Raw genomic sequence first — 25,167 nt, 5'->3', positions numbered from 1 at the left:
ATATCTAGTGGAAGCCTTAGGAAGTGCAATATGACCCCATAGACACTGTATATTCGATAGGCAATAACTTGAAAAACTACAAACCTCAGATTTCCCACTTCCTGGTTGGATTTTTTCTCAGGTTTTTGCCTGCCATGTGAGTTCTGTTATACTCACAAACATCATTCAAACAGTTTTAGAAACTTCAGAGTGTTTTCTACCCAGATATACTAATAATATGCATATATTAGCAACTGGGTCTGAGTAGCAGGCAGTTTACTCTGGACACCTGACTCATCCAAGCTACTCAATACTGCCCCCCAGTCCCAAAGAAGTTAAACAAAAGCAGTTGCTCATTTGAGAGGAGATGTTGATATTGTTTTGATCACATATGTTGACATCCCAGATAACATTTTGTTCTGATTATTAACTCGGAGCACATGGTATTCCATAGTGTCTGAACTGATGTTGGTATGAGCAGCAACATAAACCTCTGTATCATAGTCCATTGTAGCTCAGTTGGTAGAGCACGGTACTTGTAACAGCAGAGTAGTGGCTTCAATTCCTGGCACCGCCCATATGTAATATATGTGCATGCTTGACTGTAAGTCGCTTTGGATCAAATTTTCTGCTAAATGGCATATATACAGTACCAGTCGAAGGTTTGTACACACCTACTCATTCAAGGGGTTGTCTTTATTTTGACTATTTTCTACATTGTAGAATAGTAGTGAAGAAATCAAAACTATGAAATAACACAGAGTTGAAGTCGGAAGTTTATATACACCTTAGCCAAATATATTTAAACTCAGCTTTTCACAATTCCTGACATTTAATTCTAGTAAAAATTCCCTTCTTAGGTCAGTTAGGATCACCACTTTATTTTAAGAATGTGAAATGTCAGAATAATAGTAGAGAGAATTATTTATTTCAGCTTTTATTTATTTCATTACATTCCCAGTGGGTCAGAAGTTTACACACACTCAATAAGTGGTCCTTCTGTAGCTCAGTTGGTAGAGCATGGCGCTTGTAACGCCAGGGTAGTGGGTTCGATCCCCGGGACCACCCATACGTAGAATGTATGCACACATGACTGTAAGTCGCTTTGGATAAAAGCGTCTGCTAAATGGCATATATTATTATATATATTATTATTATAAGTATTTAGTAGCATTGCCTTTAAATTGTTTAACTTGGGTCAAACATTTCGGGCAGCCTTTACATAAGCTTCCCACAATAAGTTGGATGATTTTTGGCCCATACCTCCTGACAGAGCTGTTGTAACTGAGTCAGGTTTGTAGGCCTCCTTGCTCGCGCAAGCGTTTTCAGTTCAGCCCACACATTTTCTATGGGATTGAGGTCAGGTCTTTGTGATGGCCATTCCAATACCTTGACTTTGTTGTCCTTAAGCCATTTTGCCTCAACTTTGGAAGTAATCAAATCAAATTTTATTGGTCATATACACATGGTTAGCAGATGTTAATGTGAGTGTAGTGAAATGCTTATGCTTCTAGTTCCGACTGTGCAGTAATGTCTAACATGTAATCTAACAATTTCACAACAGCTACCTTATACACACAAGTGTAAAGGAATGAATAAGAATATGTACATATAGGTATATAGATGAGGCGATGGCCGTGCGGCATAGGCAAGATGCAGTAGATGGTATAGAGTACAGTATATACATATGAGATGAGTAATGTAGGGTATGTAAACATATAAAGTGGCATTGTTTAAAGAGACTAGTGATACATTTATCACTCATTCCAATTTTGAATTATTAAAGTGACTAGAGATTTGAGTCAGTATGTTGGCAGCAGCCACTCAATGTTAGTGATGGCTGTTTAACAGTCTGATGGCCTTGAGATAGAAGCTGTTTTTCAGTCTCTCGGTCCCTGCTTTGATGCATCTGTACTGACCTCGCCTTCTGGATGATAGCGGCGTGAACAGGCAGTGGCTCGGGTGGTTGTTGTCCTTGATGATCTTTTTGGCCTTCCTGTAGCTCAGTTGGTAGAGCATGGCGCTTGTAACGCCAGGGAAGTGGGTTCAATCCCCGGGACCTCCCATACGTAGAATGTATGCACACATGACTGTAAGTCGCTTTGGATAAAAGCGTCTGCTAAATGGCATATATTATATTATTATTATTATTACATGTAGTATAGTAGATGTCCAAGAGGGCAGGAAGTTTGCCCCCGGTGATGCGTTGTGCAGACCTCACTACCCTCTGGAGAGCCTTATGGTTGTGGGCGGAGCAGATGCAGTACCAGGCGGTGATACAGCCCGACAGGATGCTCTCGATTGTGCATCTGTAAAAATGTGTGAGTGTTTTCGGTGACAAGCCAAAATTCTTCAGCCTCCTGAGGTTGAAGAGGTGCTGTTGTCCCTCTTCACCACACTGTCTGTGTGGGTGGACCATTTCAGTTTGTCCTTGATGTGTACGCCGAGGAACTTAAAACTTTCTACCTTCTCCACTACTGTCCCGTCGATGTGGATAGGGGGGTGCTCCCTCTGCTGTTTCCTGAAGTCCACGATAAATCTCCTTTGTTTTGTTGGCGTTGAGTGTGAGGTTATTTTCCTGACACCACACTCCGAGGGCCCTCACCTCCTCCCTGTAGACCGTCTCTTTGTTGTTCGTAATCAAGCCTAATACTGTAGTGTCGTCTGCAAACTTGATGATTGAGTTGGAGGCGTGCATGGCCATGCAGTCATGAGTGAACAGGGAGTATAGGAGAGGGCTGAGAACGCACCCTTGTGGGGCCCCAGTGTTGAGGATCAGCGGGGTGGAGATGTTGTTTCCACACTCACCACCTGGGGGCGGCCCGTCAGGCCTCAGTTGCACCTTAACCCAATTGAGATGGTTTGGGAGGAGTTGGACCGCAGAGTGAAGGAAAAGCAGCCAACATGTGCTCAGCATATGTGGGAACTCCTTCAAGACTGTTGGAAAAACATGCCAAGAATGTGCAAAGCTGTCATCAAGGCAAAGCGTGGCTACTTTGAAGAATCTCAAATATAAAATATATTTGGATTTGTTTAAAACTTTTTTGGTTACTACATGATTTAATGTGTATTATTTCATAGTGTTTATGTCTTCACAGTTATTTTACAATGTAGAAAATAGTACAAATAAAGAAAGATGTGAGTAGATGTGTCCAAACCTTTGACTGGTACTGTATATGTATTTATATATATTTTTTTACATATAGACATTTCTTTTAATTGAAAAATCCCCTCAACATCTTGTTGTGAACATAGTATTTTGTTGATTCCATCAAATAAGCTTCAGAAAGACAATGTCTCTCAAGTTAAGAGCAATTCTGATGGCTGTTCAATGTCTTATTTTGCCACATTCATTGGACCATAACACCATCCCTACTCTATATGTCATCATACCATTATGTGACTTACTGTTCAATCCTTATCTTATAGGCTGTACCACTTAACATACAGCTTACATATAGCTGCTATTTTGTCCTGTTTTAGAAAGAACCCCATTACCATAGTTCAGTCATTGTGACAGTTCATTCATAGTGCCTCAAGCGTGAGGGCCAATACACTGTGGGGCTGAACACAGCGGCACACACACATACACACACACACATAGGTCCTCTCCTCTGACGAGTTCCTTCCAAATCCCCAATCATTTATTTCCAGTCAGTCTCTATACGGCGCTCTACGTAGGCAGGCGGGCGGGCAGGTAGGCAGGCAGGCAGGCAGGCAGGCAACATAAAGCTCCTGGAGATGTAGAGTTACAATAGGTTGTCTGTTGCAGCTTTGCCTCTGTGACACACACGGATTGTGTAGATTAGGCTTCGAGAATGAGGGCTTGACACAGGGACATTTGTATATGAAAAGTGGCTAGGGCAGCAGATAGCATCTTGACTTCTCTACTTCTCCTCTCCCCTGTATCAGGGCTCTGTGTTAAAGCTCAGGGGGCCACTGCTTTTTTTTGGACACCCTTTTTTCTCCAGTGGCAGTGCAGTGCATGCTGGTAGCTACAATGATATGCTATGATAAATGTGTCTAGCCATGGCTGCATCATTGGGGCAATCCCACAGGTCAAGGCCTGAGTCTCAGCTGGAGCTCTCAGTTAGACTATAACTGGAGATGCCCTCTGAGTTAGATCAGGCTTCATACTATAGACTGAGTTAGACCAGGCTTTACACTATAGACTGGGTTACACCAGGCTTTAGAATATAGACTGAGTTAGACTAGGCTTTAGACTGTTCAGGGAGTGGGTGTTGATGGAAGAAAAAGCTTACAACAGAAATTAACGCCTAATTTCTTCATCCTAACAATTAAAGTAAAGCATAAGGTTTTATTTATTCGCACCAAAGTCAACAAGTGACAGACAAAACAGTACAGGTAAAAAACAGATCAAAACAAATATAATATAAATATAAAAACAATATACAGTTGAAGTCAGAAGTTAGGTTGGAGTCATTAAAACTTGTTTTTCAACCACTCCACAAATATCTTGATAACAATCTATAGTTTTGGCAAGTCGGTTAGGACATCTACTTTGTGCATAGTACAAGTAATTTTTCCAACATTTGTTTACAGACAGATTATTTCACTTACAATTCACTGTGTCACAATTCCAGTGGGTCAGAATTTTACATACACTAAGTTGACTGTGCCTTCAAACAGCTTGGAAACTTCCCGAAAATGATGTCATGGCTTTAGAAGCTTCTGATAGGCTAATTGATATAATTTGAGTCAATTAGAGGTGTACCTGTGGATGTATTTCAAGGCCTAGCTTCAAACTCAGAGCCTCTTTGCTTGACATCATGGGAAAATCAAAAGAAATCAGCCAAGACCTCTGAAAAAAATTGTAGACCTCCACAAGTCTGGTTCATCCTTGGGAGCAATTTCCAAACGCCTGAAGGTACCACTTCCAGATGTACAAACAATAGTACGCAAGTATAAACACCATGGGACCACGCAGCCGTCATACCGCTCAGGAAAAAGACACGTTCTGTTTCCTAGAGATGAACTCACTATGGTGCAAAAAGTGCAAATCAATCCCAGAACAACAGCAAATGACCTTGTGAAGATGCTGGAGGAAACAGGTGCAAAAGTATCTATATCCACAGTAAAACGAGTCCTATATCGACATATCTTGAAAGGCCGCTCAGCAAGGAAGAAGCCACTGCTCCAAAACCACCATAAAAAGCCAGACTACGGTTTGCATCTGCACATGGGGACAAAGATCATACTTTTTGGATAAATGTCCACTGGCCTGATGAAACAAAAATAGAATTGTTTGGCCATAATGACCATCGTTATGTTTGGAGGAAAAATGGGGAAGCTTGCAGGCCAAAGAACACCACCCCAACCGTGAAGCACGGGGGTGGCAGCATCATGTTGTGGGGGTGCATTGCTGCAGGAGGGACTGGTACACTTCACAAAGTAGATGGCATCATGAAGTAAGAAAATTATGTGGATATATTGAAGCAACATCTCAAGACATCAGTCAGGAAGTTAAAGCTTGGTCGCAAATGGGTCTTCCAAATGGACAATGACCCCAAGCATACTTCCAAATTTGTGGCAAAATGGCTTAAGGACAACAAAGTCAAGGTATTGGAGTGGCTATCACAAAGTCCTGACCTCAATCCCATAGAAAATGTGTGGGCAGAACTGAAAAAGCGTGTGCGAGCAAGGAGGCCTACAAACCTAACTCAGTTACACCAGCTCTGTCAGGAGGAATGTGCCAAAATTCACCCAACCTATTGTGGGAAGCTTGTGAAAGGCTACCCGAAACGTTTGACCCAAATTAAACAATTTAAAGGCAATGCTACCAAATACTAATTGAGTGTATGTAAACTTCTGACCCACTGGGAATGTGATGAAAGAAATAAAAGTTTAAATCATTCTCACAACTATTATTCTGACATTTCACATTCCTAAAACAAAGTGGTGATCCTAACTGAACTAAGACAGGGAATTATTACTAGGATAAATGTCAGGAATTGTGAAAACCTGAGTTTAAATGTATTTGGATAAGGTGTATGTAAACTTCCGACTTCAACTGTACAATATGAGTACAACAAAAGTTTGTTCAATCAGTTCAACAGAGCATACTAATTATAAATGTACATGATGTATTAAGTATATGACACAGACGTCATTGTGGAAATGACCTGGACCAAGGTGCAGCGTGGTAAGCATACATTTTCCTTTATTTATGTAAATGTCACCAACACAACAAGAAACAAAGAACCGTGATGCTTACTAGGGCTATCGTGCCACTAACAAAGACAACTACCCACAAACTACAAAGGAAAAAGGGCTGCCTAAGTATGATTCCCAATCAGAGACAATGATAGACAGCTGTCCCTGATTGAGAACCATAACTGGCCAAAAGATAGAAACAGAAAACATAGAAATAAAGAAACTAGAATGTCCACCCTAGTCACACCCTGGCCTACCCAAAATAGAGAATAAAAGCCTCTCTATGGCCAGGGCGTGACAGTATACAAGAAAACACATTTTTAAATATATGTGTGTGTGCGTGTGTGTATGAAAGTTAGGCTACATGGAGGAAACTACTGGGTAGTTTGGTTCTTCAGGCTGACCTCTAGTCTATGCTTTAAGTTATTGAGGGATGATGATGTTTTGACAATGTGAAGATAGGAATTCTAGAGTATGGAACATCTGTATCAGCCAGAGAATTGACTATGTGAGGTGTTGCAGTGGGGAGAGTGAAGGTTATCGTTGTGTCTTGTGTTGTGTTGTATGCATGGGTTTGGGAATTAACCTGGAAGAATCCATTGAAAGGTTTAGGTAGATTTTGGCTATTGCGGTATACATTATACTGGGGTATTTGGAAAAAGCCACAGGATGGTTTTTCAATATTGTCAATACCGTTAACTTTTTCTTGGATGTTTAAAAAAAATAAGGTTAATATTTTAGCTACTTTTTAAGTAAATACCTGCAGTCAACTTGTGCAATAGGTTGCTTTCTTCATTTCATCTGTCAAATGAATATGTACTTTACAGTAGTTCCCAGTCACGTGTCACATGGTGTTTGTTTACAAGCAAACAGCGACCAGAGACCAGAGCCTTGTGAGTCACTCACTGTAAAACTATAAAACTGAATAAAACTATAAAACACATAAAACTGGTTAGTATTTTCTATGACGATTCCTTAGTACGTGTTAACATTCTGGGCTTTGAATATTAGTAGTGCTGTCAATATATTAAATACCTGCAGTCAACTTGTGCGCTAAGTAATAGATCAAGCAGATCACATTCATTATTTTGCCCATTAGATATATTTTCATTATATAACCTTTTTATTATGAAGCTTACTGGGACTAGTTTCCCAAAACAGCGGTTTGAGCTAGTCACATGTGTTTGTTTACAAAGAAGCACAAAGTGCAAAATGGGAGCATTGTGAGGTGAGTCACTCTTGCAGCTCAACTTATAATATAATAATAATAATAATATATGCCATTTAGCAGACGCTTTTATCCAAAGCGACTTACAGTCATGTGTGCATACATTCTACGTATGGGTGGTCCCGGGGATCGAACCCACTACCCTGGCGTTACAAGAGCCATGCTTAAATGAGGGGATCAAGTTACACTTGTATGAAATCCACTACTAATGTTTGCCAACTATATATCTTATAACTATTAAGTGAACTATCTAAGGTGTGCCTAATAAATTCTCTCCAGCCGGGTTTTGCTAACTTGCAAGATCAAGCTTCTTAGTAACAGCAGCAGAGACAATCCCATCATAATAGTTGTTTTGTGTGTGTGCTGAAAACTGTGTTTTGAGATACTTGCATAACTTTATGAGCTGGGTTGTCTGTCTTAAATGCATGCGCTCGTTAGCATTTACCTAGCTTCCGCTATGAGAATTCCTTAGTACTTGTTAGCATTTTGTTAGCATTCTGGTAAGTTATGTTTGTTTTTTGTTTTTTACATTTGAAAAAAAATAGCAACCCTTGTGTGCAATACCGGTAATACCATGTAATCTGGATACCTCCCAACCCTAGGTAGGCTGTCTGGGAGGTATGTGTATTTGTAGATGAAGGTGCATAAATATATTAATGTTGTGGATAGACACTATATTGAGTCTCTTAAACAGAGGGGCAGATGGAGCCAAGGAGTTAGAGGAGGTGCACATTTCTTCTGTATGATGAGTAACTTGTGTAGGTAGGAAGCATATGTACTGGCCCAGACATTATTGCAGTAAATGAGATATGGGTAAATTAGGCTGTAGTATAGTATTAGGAAGCAAACCCGATGAACCAAACCACTAATCTTTCTGATGATAGCAACGGACTTCACCACTTTGCAGCAGTCCATTTCATTCACACTAATTGAGATTCTGGATATATATCTTTTTTTACAAAAGTTGCATTTTTTTTCATTTTAAGATTTTGTTTTATCTGGAACCATTTAGAAAACTTGGCCATGCCTGAGTTGGCTTCATTGATTAGTGAATCGAAATTCTTGTGTGAATCATCAGCAAAAATAATGTGAATCGTGGATCTTAGAAACAATACCAGTTTCCATTGATTAATTAGGAGCACATACACTATATGTACAAAATTATGTGGAGACCCTTTCAAATTAGTGGAGTTGGCTATTTCAGCCACACCCGTTGCTGACAAGTATATAAACTCAAGCACACAGCCATGCAGTAGAATGGCCATACTGAAGAGCTCAGTGACTTTCAATGTGGCACCGTCATAGGATGCCACCTTTCCAACAAGTCAGTTCTTCAAATTCCTGCCCTGTTTGAGCTGCTGTAAGTGCTGTTATTGTGAAGTGGAAATGTCTCGGAGCAACAACGGCTCAGCCGCGAATGGTAGGCCACACAAGCTCGCAGAACGGGACCAAGTGCTGAAGCATAAAAATTGTCTGTCCCTGGCTGCAATTCTCACTGCCTAGTTCCAAACTGCCTCTGGAAGCAACGTCAGCACAATATATGTTTGTCGGGAGCTTCATGAAATGGGTTTCCATGGCCGAGCAGCCTCACACAAGCCTAAGATCACCATGCGCAATGCCAAGCGTCGGCTGGAGTGGTGTAAAGCTCGCCGCCATTGGACTCTGGAGCAGTAGAAACACGTTCTCTGGAGTGATGAATCATGCTTAACCATCTGTCAGTCCGACGGACAAATCTCGGTATGGCAGATGCCAGGAGAACACTACTTGCCCAAATGCATAGTGCCAACTGTAGAGTTTGGTGGAGGAGGAATAATGGCCTGGGGCTGTTTTTCATGGATTGGGCAAAGACCCCTTAGTTCCAGTGAAGGGAAATCTTAATGCTACAGCATACATTGACATTCTAGACAATTCTGCGCAAGTCGGGCCTATTCGCCAAACATCAGTGCCCGACCGAGATGTTCCATCATCTAGTGGAAAGCCTTTCCAGAAGAGTGGAGGCTGTTATAGCAGCAAAGGGGGGATCAACTCCATATTAATGCCCATGATTTTGGAATGAGATGTCCGACGAGCAGGTGTCCACAAACTTTTGATCATGTAGTGTATCTACAGCACACGTCATACAGTACACTCTCCTACATAAATGGTCTAATTAACAGTTAGCCTAGATTAAATACCCAGCAAGCATATACTGTACATACACAGTGTCAACTGAATAGGATTGTGTTTATTCCTTTGAGCTTGATTGGAAAAAAAATCAAGACAGAATGCAGCGCATAAACTGTGTGTGTGTGCGTGTTTTGTGTGTGCGATGCATATGTGTTAGTAGTTGTCATTGTGTGGTTGTGGGATTGTGTGTCTGTAGTTGGTGTCACTAAGCATTCTTGTCAGAAATCTGACCTTTTCACAGTACATAATTAAAATTAAGGAGGGAATTTTTGTTTATTTTTTCTTTAGCAGCTTGGCGAATCAAAGCCAGTATAATTAGATCACCCATTACCATTTAATTAATTTCTGTGTGAAGTCTCATTTTGTCTCTGCACTGGAGTGAGCCCAAATGGTGAGGGGAAACAAAGGCCATGCTATTACCAGGCTGTATGGCCTATTGTTGAGGGCCACTCACTGTTTATGGCTTGGGAATATGGATGAAACATGAAACAAAGACTGCTAGTCAACAGGAAAATAAGTCAGACGCCCAGCCTATTGATAGTATTGTGTCAGAAAACAATAAACCCAAGTGTGATTTATTTGGGTCTTGATTTAGAATAACACACTTGTACAGTAGTGAATTTACAGTAGTGAATTTACAGTAGTGAATCTACAGTATACAGTGATGTGTTAATGGACATTTTTTCAGGGGTTGATCAAGTCTGAAATTTGAAAGTGGAAATTACATACTTCTGAGGCTTTCTTAAATACACTAGAATTTTTACATTCCCTGCATTGCAGGAAAATGATCCTATAACAGGGTGATCAAATTCAGATCCTTCATGTATTTGTGAAGAACTCTGTCAAAAGGCATATTACGGCCTCAGAATTGTAAATTAACATTAAATGCATACATATCTCTATTGATGCAGAAAAAAACAGACACAATTCATTTGTTTTAGCAAGTGAAATGCAAATGAATACAAATATGCATTTAATTTAATTTTAAAAAATGCATTTAATTTAAAAAATCACACTAGCCGTAACCTGGTTAAGTCAATGCCATGTCAATGATGAATTAAGCAGTGGTGCCAGCCATGCAGCTAGCCCCAGATTTCTTTATTCTATACTTGTCTATCATATGGGGCCATCTCAATGGTAATGACTGCTGATAGGGTTGTGGTAATTGGGTGGCCATGTAGGCTCCATGTGATGGGGGTGAGATGTTAAACACTGTCTGTTCACTTTCACCTTCAAGCCCCCCGCCTTCCTTGCATCTCCAGCCACCCACAACCATTATCAGCACGAATTTGACATCTGATACCTCCAAAGCAATTGACAGCTTCGACTTTTCATTAATTTGTTAGCAAAGTCCGCAAATGATTGTCAAAGAGGTGACGCCTCCTGCCCACTCTCTCTCTCTGTTTTTTCCTCCCCTCTTTCCTCGCTGACTGAAGTGGTGTTTAATTTGGAAACTGGCCTCCTTCGGGCAAATTAGCAATTATAACAATTTTGTGGGAATATGTATATGTGTCATTAGTATTCTTGCAAATTAATAACTGGAGCAAAGGGTCAGGCTAGAATGTTCCACTTGACTGCTGCTCCACTGTGGAGGCAGTGTTTGGAAGCAGACACATCTGCTGGAAGCCATGGTATACCTTTGGAGCACTTGGCTTAATTAGTTTACCTTGTAGACATTATTACTAATATCTCTCCCCACTCCCTTTTCACACCCCACCCCTCGAAAGAACAGCAAACCCTCTCTCTCCCCCTTCTACAAAATATTCCGGAGCCATTTTGCGCCAGCCAGCGTAGCCCTGATGATGGGGTCATTTAGATACAGCATTTAATCATCACATCACCTCCATAAGCATCTCCTAATTAGAGTCCTTACAATACAATTTCAGCTTGTAATTAGCCCAGATTGTCTGCTTCCTCTACGTGGCTTATTAGTGGTTGCTCAGCGGGAGGTGAGAATCTCACTGTCATTTGTTAGGGCTGTTAGTGCCGCCCATCTCCCCTCACCCTTGCCAGTCGCCCATCCCCGGGGAGGGGAGGGGGTTGGTTGAAGTGTGGGGGTGTGATCTGCCAGATCAAACAAAGGGAGGCAAACAGAGAGCAGGAAGCTGAGCCGTTAGGGAAGGAGGAGGAGAAGAGAGAGATCCATGAGGAGGAGGTGAAAGAAGTGAAGGATGGAGAAGGAGGTGGAGAGAGAGTGAACAGGACGTTTAGCAAACGTTCACGGATCATCCTCAGGGTGGCCCATAATTAAAGCAGTGATCAGCCTAGCCAATGAGGCGTCTTGAGACACTGGATAATTAACAAGCTCTTGTCTGTCTGTCTGTCTGTCTGTCTGTCTGTCTGTCTGTCTGTCTGTCTGTCTGTCTGTCTGTCTGTCTGTCTGTCTGTCTGTCTGTCTGTCTGTCTGTCTGTCTGTCTGTCTGTCTGTCTGTCTGTCTGTCTGTCTGTCTGTCTGTCTGTCTGTCTGTCTGTGTTGTGTTTTGTTTACTCTCTCTCCCAGCTCAACCTGGTGTCCAGCGTCACCCTGTCCAAGACAGCCCCCCATGAGGCCTCACCCCCTGAGCCTGCCCCAGACCCCCACCACCCCCACGGCCCCCTGACGCCCCTGTCCCAGGCCCACTCCGTCATCACCCCCAACAGCATCCACCACAGTGTGGGCCCCATGCGCCGACGTTACTCTGATAAGTACAACATGCCAATCTCCCCAGGTACTGGACCCATATAGCCCCCCACCCCCACCCCCCACCCACACACACACACACATACAATTTAAATTCTATCAGACTGCAAATGGAAATGTTGTGTCTATAATAGCTACTAACTATGGCTTTTGTCTATGTCCGTCTGTATGTTGTGGTTGCTACCCTTGTACAGATATTGTCCAGAACAAAGAGTTCTACATGAATGCTGAAGTCAGACCTCCCTTCACGTATGCCTCGTTAATACGCCAGGTAAGGATCCTCTGCTCGGCTGGCTCCGATCTGCTCTGGGCTGGTAACTTGTAATGCATTTAATCTGTCACTTAAAGGAATAGGGCCTTTAATCTGCTTCAGTGGCTTCCGTCGTTAACAGGGCACGCAGCAGATAAATATTCAGCCAAGACACAAACTGCTTATTTTTTCTCTATGCCTCCTTGTTAAATTTCAAATACAATTTAGACGTGCAGCGGAAGATTAACCATCTGCAAATGAGTGGAAGAATGCGCTCGGGACAGCCATATATAACAATTACTTTTGATTAAGCATTACAGTGAATGTGATTATGAAATTCATTTCACACAACAGTAGGGATGAACCTGAACCTGTTCTAAGATGGCCAGTCAATTATCGGCCGGCTCGCAGTAATCTGTGATCTCAGGAATTAATCTGAGCCTGGCGTAATTGCTGGCCTGTAATCTGCCTGAGAAATGTTTTCGCTTCCCTCCATTTACACTGCCAAAAGAAATATATTCAAATTGCGAAATTTGAATGGGAACCAGACAGTGTTCCATAAACAAAGCAAGAGGGTACAGAGCGTGCACAAAATCACACAGACAGACCATGTTGTCTGTGTTCTTTCAGGAGAGCACAGACAACCTGCATGCCACTTGTGAATAATGTTTGTTTTTCAGAGGGAACAAAATGTTTGTTTTTCAGAGGGAACAAAATGTTAAATGTTGTTTCTGTCTCTTGGTCTTTTCCAGGGTATCCTTGAATCCCCGGAAAAGCAGCTAACACTAAATGAAATTTACAACTGGTTCACACGAATGTTTGCATATTTCAGGCGCAATGCCGCGACATGGAAGGTAAAATCAGTCTTCACCATAGACTAATATAAAGGGCAGGGATTGTTGTGTTGATCTTGTGGAATTATACTGAACAAAAATATAAATGCATTGTGCAACTATTTCAAATATTTTACTGAGTTACAGTTCGTATGAGGAAATCAATATTCACAAAACAAAGCAAAGTTATGCTGTTTTTCTTTTCTTGAAGCAAACAGAAACAAATGTTAGTCATCTAAGAGCTAAAGGGCCTGTGTCTGTATAATGTCGTTCTGTGGACATTTACAATGCATAAGCTATCTTGTTTTTTGTACACAGAACAAAAATATAAATGCAAGATGCAACAATTTCAAAGATTTTACTGAGTTACAGTTAATCTAAAGAAATCAGTCAAATGAAATAAATAAATTAGGGCCTAATCTATGGATTTCACATGACTGGGCAGGGCTGCAACAGGTCATGGGGGGGCATAGGCCCACCCACTTGGCAGGCAGGCCCACCTAGTGGGGAGCCAGGCCCAGCCAATCAGAATAAGTTTGTCCCCACAAAATGGATTTATTACAGACAGAAATACTCCTCAGCACCCCCCCCCCATACCCCCCCAGACGATCCCAAAGGTAAAGAAGCCGGGTGTGGAGGTTCTGGGCTGGGGAGTATATCTCTGCAGTTGTGAGGCCGGTTGGACGTACTGCCTAATTCTCTCAAATGACGTTGGGGGCAGTATATGAGAGAAATGAACTGGAAACAGCTCTGGTGCACACTGCTGCAGTCAGCATGCCAATTGCATGCTTAAAACTTGAGACGTCTGTGGCATTGTGTTTTGCGACAAAACTGCACATTTTATAGTGGCCTTTTATTGACCCCAGCACAAGGTACTTTATATTTGTGTAATGATAATGCTGTTTAATCAGCTTCTTGATATGCCACACCTGTCAGGTAGATGGATTATCTTGGCAAAAAAGAAATGCTCACTAACAGGGATATAAACAAACATTGAGAGAAATAAACTTTTTGAGCATATGGAAAGTTTCAGGGATTCTTTTATTTCAGCTCATGAAACATGGGACCAACAATGTACATGTTGTCTTTATATTTTTGTTCAGTGTAAATGATAGTGAAATATATCAAGTTTAAATGCAATGAATGAGCCTGTATCCAATTCATAACCTTGCCACATGTATTATATCTAAATAGAGCCACTCCTAACACAAACACTGTCCGTTGCCTTGCAGACAAATTATGAGGGAAAACGTTCATTCTTGTAAAAAATCCCCAGCTAATATTTGGAGATGTTTTTGGTGGTGGGTGGCATCGGTTTAACACACCAATGTGCTGCCAGGGACTCCTGGCCGAGACCCTCCCACAGAATTTAAACTGAGAACACCTTATTTATTTTCCACTGGGCCACACACACACAGGCAGACAAACCCCAGAAAAAAAGAGAGGGCAGACAAAAAGGAGGAGGAGAGAAGGAGTAAGAGAAAAGAGTGATGAAGCATTGAAGGCTACCCTCATATGGCAAGGAGGGCCTGTAGTGTAGCGTATCCACAGTGCAGCTGTGAGTGAGACCCCCTAGCCCCTCTCCACGGCTCACTGTCCTCTCTCAGCTCTCTAACTGCCTGTTTCCCCTGTCTCTGACAGCCCGACCATAGGGGCACATTTGAGTTATAAACAAAAATCCTACACTGTGACACACTCCTGCATATTGGCGTGCATACACACACAAACACACTAAGGTACTCAGATGACAAGTGGCCAATACATTTACAGAGTTCTAATCTCATGTGTCAGTGATTGGTTAATTTAAAAAAGGTAACCTTCATACTCAATGGTCTCATGAAAAAGCTTATAATGTAAGCCAACAGCTAAAGCGTTTGGAAATGTCTTCTTCCTTATTGTTAGGTAAAGTCATAACTGAAACTAACAAGCATAACAGACTGGTTTATTTGATCAAGGTCTTTGTTCAGTCTGGGTTTTTGTTATCAAGGTCTTGGTGACTCTTCTCAAATGGCTCATCATAACTTAAGGCTCTGTGAATGATATCTTTTAAAGGATGTTGATGAAATGAAACTGTATTGCCATAGTAACTGGAAAATATTTCCACAATCTTTTTCTTGTTTGAAACTTTACTGCCGATAGATCACTGATACTTGAAAAAATGTACAAGGTTCTATCATGTATGTGCCTGTCTAAATGTTTCTTCTCTGAAATGAAATGTTAATGATTAGATGTTTTCATGTGTTGATAGAATTTTTCTCTCCCTTCTTTTTTTAAACCAACTGCAGAACGCAGTCCGGCATAATCTTAGTCTTCACAAATGTTTTGTGCGAGTAGAAAACGTTAAAGGGGCTGTGTGGACAGTGGATGAACTAGAGTTCCAAAAGAGAAGGCCACAAAAGATCACTGGGTAGGTCTGCTATCTCTGGCCGACTCTCGTGTCTGGCTGGTTGTGGATCTATGGGAAGAGGCTGCTCCATCTCATTGTCTGTGTGCCACGATGCCCCCCCAAAGTCCCTGCTTGCTTTGGTGTGCAGCATCCCCCATGCTTTCAGTACTCTGCCCCTGGTGTCGCATCATCACCCACATTGGCTTGTACTTGTTTTCATTTTCATTTTGATCCTTACCCTTTCCTCCCTTGTCCCTCTGTCTGTCCCTGTGTCTATCTGTCTGTCTGTCCCTGTGTCTATCTGTCTGTCTGTCTTCTGTGCTGTTGTGTTGTGGTCACTGCATATGCATCTGGCTGCCCTGCTGCTTGTCTCCCACCCAGGGTACCATCCGCACCAACCTTTCCCAACATAAGTGCTTTGTGAGAGTAGAGGACGAGTTTGGGTCCTTTTGGACTGTTGATGATGAGGAGTTTAAATGCGGCCGCCATATACAGCGAGGCCGGCCTCAGAAATACACAGCTGATGAGAACTTTGATGAGCTCCTAGTACAGTAAGAACGTCTGCCTGGCCCACCCCGCCTCTTGATCCCCAGCTCCTCCCCCCACTACCTGCATGCTCTGCCTCTGTGTTCCCATCATGTCGCTGTGTTTAGCTCTTCCTTTTTACATCATGCTTTTACAAAAACTGCTTCCATCAACTTGTCTTCCTTACAATGAAAACAATTCATTTAAATGAGTCAGTGCGTTTTCATTGTGTGATACAATTACCAGCATTTTATCAAATGAACTACGAGCATTTTCTAAACTAAAGTTGTTGTCTGCAGAAGTCCAGCCTTAGTGAAGAACATCCAGACCAGCTTGGGCTATGGTCCGGCTCTCTCTGCAGCCTTCCAGGTAAATATGATTTCTGTCTCAGTATCAAGCTCTATTTACCTTGTACCCTTTCACTGTGAGGGGAAAGAAAGGCAGGAAATAATAAACATAACACTGTCTCCACCTCCGACTCCTGGTCACTTACTTGTTTTTGAATGTAGTGTTGGTGGGATGGAGGGAAGCTGAAATGTGCTGACAGTTCTCTTCCGTTTCACTGTTTTAACACTGTGCATGCTTTTCAGGCTTCAATGGCAGAAAACAATATACCTCTATACACTACTGCTTCCATTGGAAGTCCTACCCTCAACTCGCTGGCGAATGCCATCCGAGAGGAGATGATTGGAGCGATGGACCATGGAAACAGCAACGGCAGTGACAGCAGCCCAGGACGGTCTCCCTTGCCAGCTATGTGAGTGGCTCCTTACTTTCTATTTACAGTATCTGTTTAAGCCTGAAGGGAAGGAAAGCGTTTCAGCTGGTCACTGATTCAAATAGATCCCAAACAGAATGGATTTGATCAAACATTATAAAAAAAAAAATTTGAATTACCCCCTTTTACTCCCCAATTTCAATCTTGTCTCATCGCTGCAACTCCCCAACAGGCTCGGGAGGCGAAGGTCGAGTCATGCGTCCTCCAAACATGACCCATCAAACCATGCTTCTTAACACCCGCCCCCTTAACCCGGAAGCCAGCCGCACCAATGTGTCTGAGGAAACACAGTTGAACTGACGACTGGGGTCAGCCTGCAGACAACCGGCTCGCCACAAGGAGACGCTAGAGCGCGATGAGCTTAGTAAAACCTCCTCGGTCAAACCCTCGCCTTCCTATGGGACTCCCAATCACGGCTGGTTGTGATACAGCCTGGGATTAAACCCGGGTCTTTAGTGACACCTCTAGTACTGCGATACAGTACCTTAGACCACTGTGCCACTCGGGATGCCCAAACACATTTTTTGATCTAGCATTTTAATATCACCAAAAATGCCTTAAAATTGGATGTTACATGTAAATAACATATTTAAGGAACATGAAACAATGCTAAATAAAATAAGGATGTCATTGGTGCGGTTGAATGAAGGGTCAGAACCGTGGCTATGGCTGTAGCCTTCCCTGAAAAAGGAAACTCCAAAGCCAGGCAGGCTGGGAAGAAAAGACTGGAGCCCTCTTGTTATTTCAACACAAAGTTTATAACTCTACTTTATTACGGTTTAAAAAATTGTCCAACTGTCGGCTGAGTCCCGCCATAATCACCCCTCCAATTAAAAAAAAATATATTTACAAAATGCCAGAACACAAAGTGAAAGAGCTGTCGTCTCCTCTACACTGAAACATGAGTTAGAACACATTCAAAACCCTCTCGGTCGTCGAAAGAAAAACAACAAAAAAATCATAATTAGTCTAGAAGAAATAGTCCAAGGTTCCCATGTAGGAAAACTGTGGTCTGCCTGGAAACCGCAGTTCCCTATTCACTTGTTGTATAGCACTGTCTTCTATGTTCTAAGCCTAAAATAATATGGGGCAGGCAGCATAATTTCCAGATGTGGGGCAGACCACCGATGTGCAGCTCTGCTAGATTTAGGGATGGCCCTGTGAAATATCTCAGCTAGAGGGAAATTGTGCCTGAAAACAAAAAGGTGCAGTAATGAGCTTGTGGCGAAATGGAGGAAAGTGCCATCCCTAATCACTGTGAACATAGCTTTGGGCATCGCTCTGGAACAGGAAAGGCAGAGACAGGATGGATGTGCTGGCCCAAAGGCTGCCTCATCTCTCTCCCTCTCTTTATCTTGAGGCTGATAAAACCCATATACTGAGCTATTTTCACAATGACTGTATGTGGATAAGCTTTATATAAGTACAAAATGCATCAGAGCGTAAAACTTTAGTGCATTCGTGCAAAGCACCATTTCTTCTATCTTCTATGAAGCAGCACACCTTCAAACAAAAGTTCAAGTTTACTTGCTAGCACCTCTATTGCTCTAAAGCCAGCTCCCTCTCTCCTCTCCATTCTCCAAGAGACACACCTCACACAAGCTACAGAATCACTACATCCTCATCCCACACAAACCAAACCTAGCTCATAGACCCAACGTCTCACAGGTCTTCACCTGGCTTACAGACAACTACTGGCTATGGAGTGGTCCAGGCCTTACATGTGTTTACCAGCTGTCTAGCTCAAAGACCTGCATGGTGTTAGACAGAGTTAGACTTTTACTACAGAGAAGAAACCAGGGCTTTTCTCTTTTACAGGCTGACTATAATCAGGTATCCAGACCCAGCCAGCTAATTAGCAGAGTGTGGAGTCAGCATGCAGTTCAATAGCATAATAATAACAATTTCATGTTTGCCCTGCAGCCAGGGATTGAGACCTGAGGCGATGTGACTTGTGAAGTTACTTTGATCTGAAACCAATAGAAAAGCTAACTTTACTTTTTCCCCTGTTTTATAATCACACCTACACTAAATGTGTCAGCTCATTAGCATAGAAATGTCTCCATCAAAATATTTGCATATCACATAAGACATTTGTGGGTAAATAAATGAGATGAGTCTGGGGGGACAGAGAACATGCTTGTCCCTGGTCGCTGTTCAAAATGGGCTCAGCGTCTCCTACTGACGCCGTACAGCACGGGGTTGGCACTACAGGTTAGAATGGGAAATATCCTGCAGCTTCTCATAATGTTTTCATTTTTTCCCTCCTCTCTGCACTAGTCGGGCCTCCTTCCCGTGCGCTTTATTCCTGCGGTGTTTCTGTAATGAGAAATTTGGCAGATCTCGTAGAGCCCCCTTTGCCCAGGCAGTGGGCTGGGTTCATGTTTTGCCTTGTTTACAACTGACAGCGTTATTATTCTCTTAAGGGCTCTCTTTCTTATCACAGTGTTGTGTTGAGCTCGCCTTTCTGCTCTGCTCTCGCGCCTTCCTGCCAGCGCTTTTCTTCCATTATTGACACTTGGTGAAAATATGCATTAATTTTGGAGTTTAAAGCATGTATAGCGGTGTCTGGTCGCTGTGTTTGCTTGAAGTTGATTAATGATAGAAGCCGGCTCGGGGTCGTCCTCTGGAGACCCGCCTCGCAGGTTGTGCATGTTAACGAGTAGGAAGAGGAACACACAGCGCTCGCTGTCACTGATCTACCGCCACCAGGAAGCTGACAACAGCCCACTCTCTCCCTCCGCAGAGTCCATTCTCCTCTCTCCCCGTCGCACATTGTTAATCTTCCTCATTTATCAGTTCTAAGTGAATACCCTGTTGTCGGCTGCTATGAAAATAAAGCCTGCAGGTTTCCTGGGATTGGAATACCTTAAAAGAAGGTGAAGTTATCAACACCAGCCAAGAGAGGCCCATCTCAGAGATTCATTCGAGCCACTCGTTTGTTTTTGTTCCTCCTTTCTCTTTTAAATCTGAATCAATACATGTCTGTGATTCTCTTTTGAGGAGGGAATGAAAGGTTCAACAAGGGATTAACCAACTAAAGATAAACTGGAACATCCACTGTCTGTTTGTGTTCTGTTTCCATGCAGGCATCACATTAAAGAGGAACCGCTGGACCCGGAGGACCACGAAGGCCCCCTCTCCCTGGTGACGACGGCCAACCACAGTCCAGATTTCGATCACCACAGAGATTACGATGACGACCAGGGCCACGATGACATGCTGTAAGGTCGGGCCCCCAGGGGCCCCTCCCAGAGACAGAACTAACCTTAGTCATCTGTGAGACGCCACAACGTCACAGATCATACAGATACAAGACTGCAGTCTCAGTCCTCTGATGACAGCTATCAAATGTTTCCAATTGACTTTTAGTGCCATTAAATACATAGTGAAAAACACAAGAAAGAGAATACGTCCCACTTGGGAGTATTTTTGATTTATATCTACTTTTTGGTTTAAGTGAACGAAAATAAGAAAAAAGTAATTTCTACTCTACATGCGTTGGATGGACATGTTTGGTACTGGGGATGACTTCTTGGTCAGCATGCTGGCTTCAAATCCAGGATGGACTTGGACTTGCACTGTGCAGCCAGTATGAACTTGGACCTGCACTGTGCAGCCAGTATGGATTGCATACAGCCCACTCAACCACACTGAGCATGGACTGCAGAGGGGTTCTCTCTCTCACACACACACAAACACACACACATGCCCATAAACCCAAGAGATATTGAATGACGTTTAATTTACGCTCTGTGTGTGTGTGTGTGTGTGTGTGTGTGTGTGTGTGTGTGTGTGTGTGTGTGTGTGTGTGTGTGTGTGTGTGTGTGTGTGTGTGTGTGTGTGTGTGTGTGTGTGTGTGTGTGTGTGTGTGTGTGTGTGTGTGTGTGTGTGTGTGTGTGTGTGTGTGTGTGTGTGTGTGTGTAGATTTTGTTCATGGTCACTGCCTTCAACATTTCATTGGTTTGCTTCCATCTAGGGAGGGATGTTTTTTGGTGTGTTTTGAGGGTGAGGGTTTAAAATATGTATTTTCCATTGTTTGTTGTTGTTGCATTTGATTTCTGTAACTGATCAGACCTCATGCCCAGGCTGTGGAGATTCTGTATGGTCAGCACTTAATGATGGATGTTTAGGATTTCCTTTCTTGTTGTTTCCTCTCTTTTTTTTTAACATGAAGCAGAATGTCAAATACCATGTAGTATTTTTCTGTCATTTGTTCCACATGCTTCAGAATGCCACCCCTCCAACATGTAGTCCATCCTCATCGCATCCCCCCAAGCTCATCAAGTCCATCCTCATCACATCCCCCCAAGTACATCAAGTCCATCCTCATCGCATCCCCCCCAAGCTCATCAAGTCCATCTTCATTGCATCCCCCCAAGCTCATCAAGTCCATCCACAATGCACTACTCGTAATGAAGGCTCTCTCCATGCATCAATGAAGTTTCATTTAAGATGGGAATGAATGACAGAGAAATCATGCAGGTTATGATTTATCCTCATTCAATTATATTTTAAAACAGCCCTTCAGGGCAGTGCGTTAGCTGCAACCAAATTTCTGATCATTCGCAAGCTCCCAGTTTAAGAAAGAAAATCAATTGTCAGGTGTGTATTACAAAGATAATATTTTAGACTAACTAATTGTGATTCCTGAACACAACTCTCATTGTAGTTCAAACATGTATAGTTTTCCACACTGTAATTTCAGTCATGGAAGGATTGTTTGGCCTTGCTTGAAGATATCAAAGTTAATTTTTTTATGCATGACCAGTTGGCTCTCAAATTTGTTTGTGATTATTAATAATTACACACATCAGATGAAATATCCATGTTCTTAATTTAGGGATAATCCCAAAAACTGGCAATAAGACCTGACCATTGCTTCATTCCAGTATTGGCAGACATGTTATGCCCCCAGAAACCCACACACCACAAGGTAACTGATGATCTGGGTACTGTTTGGGGTCAACATCAGCAGAACCCAATGACTAAGTCAGAGTAGTGATGTAGACCCTGCAATAGGGTGGATGGGATTGATGCTGGGGCTGTGAGGCTGAATACAAGGCTTGATCCTACTGTAGTGTTGGTTTATGATATGAAACAGGCTCATACAAAGACTCACAAACATTACTTTTTAAAGACTGCAACCAACCACTTTGCATTTTTTTATTTATTATTATTTTTTATTTTTTTTGTAACTTTTGTTTTTAGTTGTTGATGTTTCTAAAATCTTGTTCTGTGACGACCAAAGATGAACTACAAAGTAAAAACAATGTTCTCTGTTTCATGCAATAGCAGATAAGGCCAAATATCCTCCATTCTCTCCCATTGGCTGTGAAAGGATCTAAAGATGGAGTATAGTCTCAACTGTGTCAATCCAATAGCACATTGATTAGAAGACGCTCCTCAAGCTGTCTGACTGTCATTAGCTTTAAAGCCAAAGGAGTCTCTTGTTGAGTGCAGTAGCTGCAGGACTTTGCAGTGACCACAACTGAAAGGGAGATGCAGAGAGTCAGACAAACATTATGACCAAATTAGGGGAACATATTCTTTGGGCCAACGAGAGGAAAGGGCATCGCTCTGTCTATCAGCAGCAGATTGCTGTGCAACCTAGGGGGGTGAAAGGAGATTATGGTCATAATGAGGATGGCAATGATTTCGCAGTAGACAGGAGAGCTTTGTAGAGAACAATGTGAAAAGGATTCTATACTTCAACTGGACCACCCAATGATTAAATATTTTGTTTTATTTTTTATTCTTTATGAATTTGTATCCTTTCCAATGATTGTATGCCACTTTTGAGTGAGTCCTGCTATCTTGACGGGATTCTACTGTTCTCTGTTAACATTGGTAAGGCTTTATGATTGTGTTTAGTTTCTGTCAACGTATTACTTTTTATATTAAAAAACACTCCTGTCAACTAATAAGCTGGGTACAGGGTACTTTATGGCAGTTCTTTGAACATTCCACCATGCATTTACATTTACACATGAAAAGGGCAGTCTGTGGTTTTCAGAAAATGTATTTAATATCCATTATCATGCAGCTGTGGGATGGGTCAGTAACAGCCGGACTGGGATCGTGAGAACAACTTGAGCTCATTCAAATCTACTCTTTTGCTGGTTTACTTGGTATTGTAAAGGGGGAGATTTGAACATTCTCAGTATGTGTAGCTTGTCATTACTGATGATAACAGCCTGCCAAAACTGTATGCATACCTCAGTTCCAACCTATAGGGAATAATTCAATGAAAAGTGAAAAGAAAACTTTCACCCAGTTGTACTTTGTTCTATGTCTTGCATGTGTCGTCTAAAACTGGAGAGAGAGATTGTTTTTGTAAAAAACACCCCAAAAAAGTAAAAGAATATAAAATTAGACCTTGTTTATCTTGAGGGTCTCACAATCCAAACCTTAGGCCTTTTGTCATGAAGAAATCACCCAGCTTTATTTGATCCCATTTTCCACAATCTATTGACATTTGTTTGGTCATGGGCTTTCCAACAGTAGGGTGTACGTACATGTCAGTATAGCCTTGTCTTTGTCTTGTCATTTTCTTTCCTTGTGTCTTTCAAAGATCAAAAATGCATTTGTGTTACTCTTTTTGCTTTATCACAACGGCTTTGTATGAACTATAAAATAGCTATGAAAACTGCTGTATGTATTGGAATAGCAAACTGTGCTGCAAATGTATTTTACTTAGTAATCCTTGCTTAAAAAGTCATACATGCAGACATCTGTGCGAGATGGGCGGGGCAGGGTTGGGGATTATCCCAGATTTTGGATTTTAAACTGTAAAATAGAAAACAGACTTTTCTCTGTTATCATTGACCTAAGGATTTTGTACAGATTGTTTTCTTCCGTGTGTTAAGCTGTTTTTGATACTTCCTTTTGATGGTCTAACCACTGCCTTCTGTGGCTATAAACATTAGTGCTCGGAGAAATGGCAGACAGGTATATTTCCTCTACAAGACGGAGATATCTTGCATGACTAATTCCAGGGTCACAGAGATGAAAAAGAATGGCTAAGTGGTCAGTAATAATATAAGGGTGTATCAATCTAATGATATTTTATCTGAAACAAATAGGGAAAAGAAGAAAAATATGCAGTGCCAAGATGTAAAGAACATTTGTTAAATGCTTTGTTTTTTTCCCCAGAGGAATCCATCCACTCCTACATATATTATCAAAGATGTGTCATCATCATGTTCAGTACATCCTCATTAGGTGAAATACATATCGCTTTTTAGTTGGCCTCTAAATATCTCAACTGTTTGGAAATGTTTATTTTTTGATCAGTAAAAATCAAGCACAGCAGGTAGCCGACTTAAGTGGAGCACAAAGGTTAAAGGCTAAAAGTCGGATGTGAATCGGACTCTGTACTCATCCTATGATATATGTTGATTGTAAAACAAGAAATATCAGTAACCTTATGACTTTGCTGTGCTCTGTGTAGGTGGCGTTAGATTTCCCCTCAAGACACTTGCAGCCATGCTAATTTACCACGGTTCTATCAATCATGACCACCCCACTGTCATTCACCACTGTGTTGTACCATCACCCTCTTAACCCATGCTTCTGGAGGAGGGATGGAGGGAGGAAGGAGGGTACAGGAGAGCAGCTGTCACAGTGCTTTAATGCAGCAGCTAAGTTAGTTTTCTGTTGAAGCTGTACTCTGTAGTTTTCTGTTTATTAACTAAAGATCCTGCTCATCACCTCCATCATCAGTCTGTAATCTCCTCATCATTCCTGGTCTGTCTGATGCAGACTATTTTGTTGTACAGTCAGTCTCAGTAACTGACGTAAGCTTTCTAAAAATGCAATAAAATGCTGGTTGTTCATGCTTGTTATCTGAAGTCCTTTCTTACTTGGTTTAAATGGCAGGGATCTGTATACAAAAAGCACTGAAATGATAGTTGCTTTGTCCGTGTGTACCAACGCAGGACGCAGAAAGGACAAAAGGCAACTTGATAATTCATTTATTTACAGAGTCATGTTATCTTCCCATAGCAAGTGGGTACTTTATACTCCAAAAATCTCCTCACAGCGATTCCACCTACACACTGATATTGTAATTTTTCAATTTTTTAAGTGCACAGATACAGGCCTGTTTGTCATCTTCTGCAGGACTTATGAGTCTGTGATGGTGACCATCATCATTTCAGCCTCAA

General features: G+C 41.9%; 1 protein-coding gene across 9 annotated transcripts in view; it reads left to right on the top strand.

Moving 5' to 3' along the window:
• LOC124003597 (forkhead box protein P1-B-like) overlaps window positions 1–24,846 on the top strand; it is a 247,620-nt gene extending 222,774 nt beyond the window's left edge. For 8 of the 9 annotated variants that reach the window (XM_046311980.1, XM_046311979.1, XM_046311978.1 and 5 more), the window contains 7 exons: window positions 12,048–12,255; window positions 12,422–12,498; window positions 13,230–13,331; window positions 15,596–15,717; window positions 16,521–16,590; window positions 16,812–16,978; window positions 20,089–24,846. In XM_046311980.1, coding sequence (XP_046167936.1) covers window positions 12,048–12,255; window positions 12,422–12,498; window positions 13,230–13,331; window positions 15,596–15,717; window positions 16,521–16,590; window positions 16,812–16,978; window positions 20,089–20,227 — 885 coding nt within the window. In that variant the 3' untranslated portion in view covers window positions 20,228–24,846. The remainder of the gene's footprint in view (window positions 1–12,047; window positions 12,256–12,421; window positions 12,499–13,229; window positions 13,332–15,595; window positions 15,718–16,520; window positions 16,591–16,811; window positions 16,979–20,088) is intronic. The other variant, XM_046311984.1, reaches the window with a different exon arrangement.
• Window positions 24,847–25,167: the final 321 nt, after the last annotated feature.

The sequence above is a fragment of the Oncorhynchus gorbuscha genome, linkage group LG18 (assembly GCF_021184085.1).
Source record: "Oncorhynchus gorbuscha isolate QuinsamMale2020 ecotype Even-year linkage group LG18, OgorEven_v1.0, whole genome shotgun sequence".
Classification (NCBI taxonomy): Eukaryota; Metazoa; Chordata; class Actinopteri; order Salmoniformes; family Salmonidae; genus Oncorhynchus; species Oncorhynchus gorbuscha.
The sequence above is the reverse complement of the archived record's forward strand: the minus strand, read 5'-3'. Positions and strand labels throughout refer to the sequence as shown.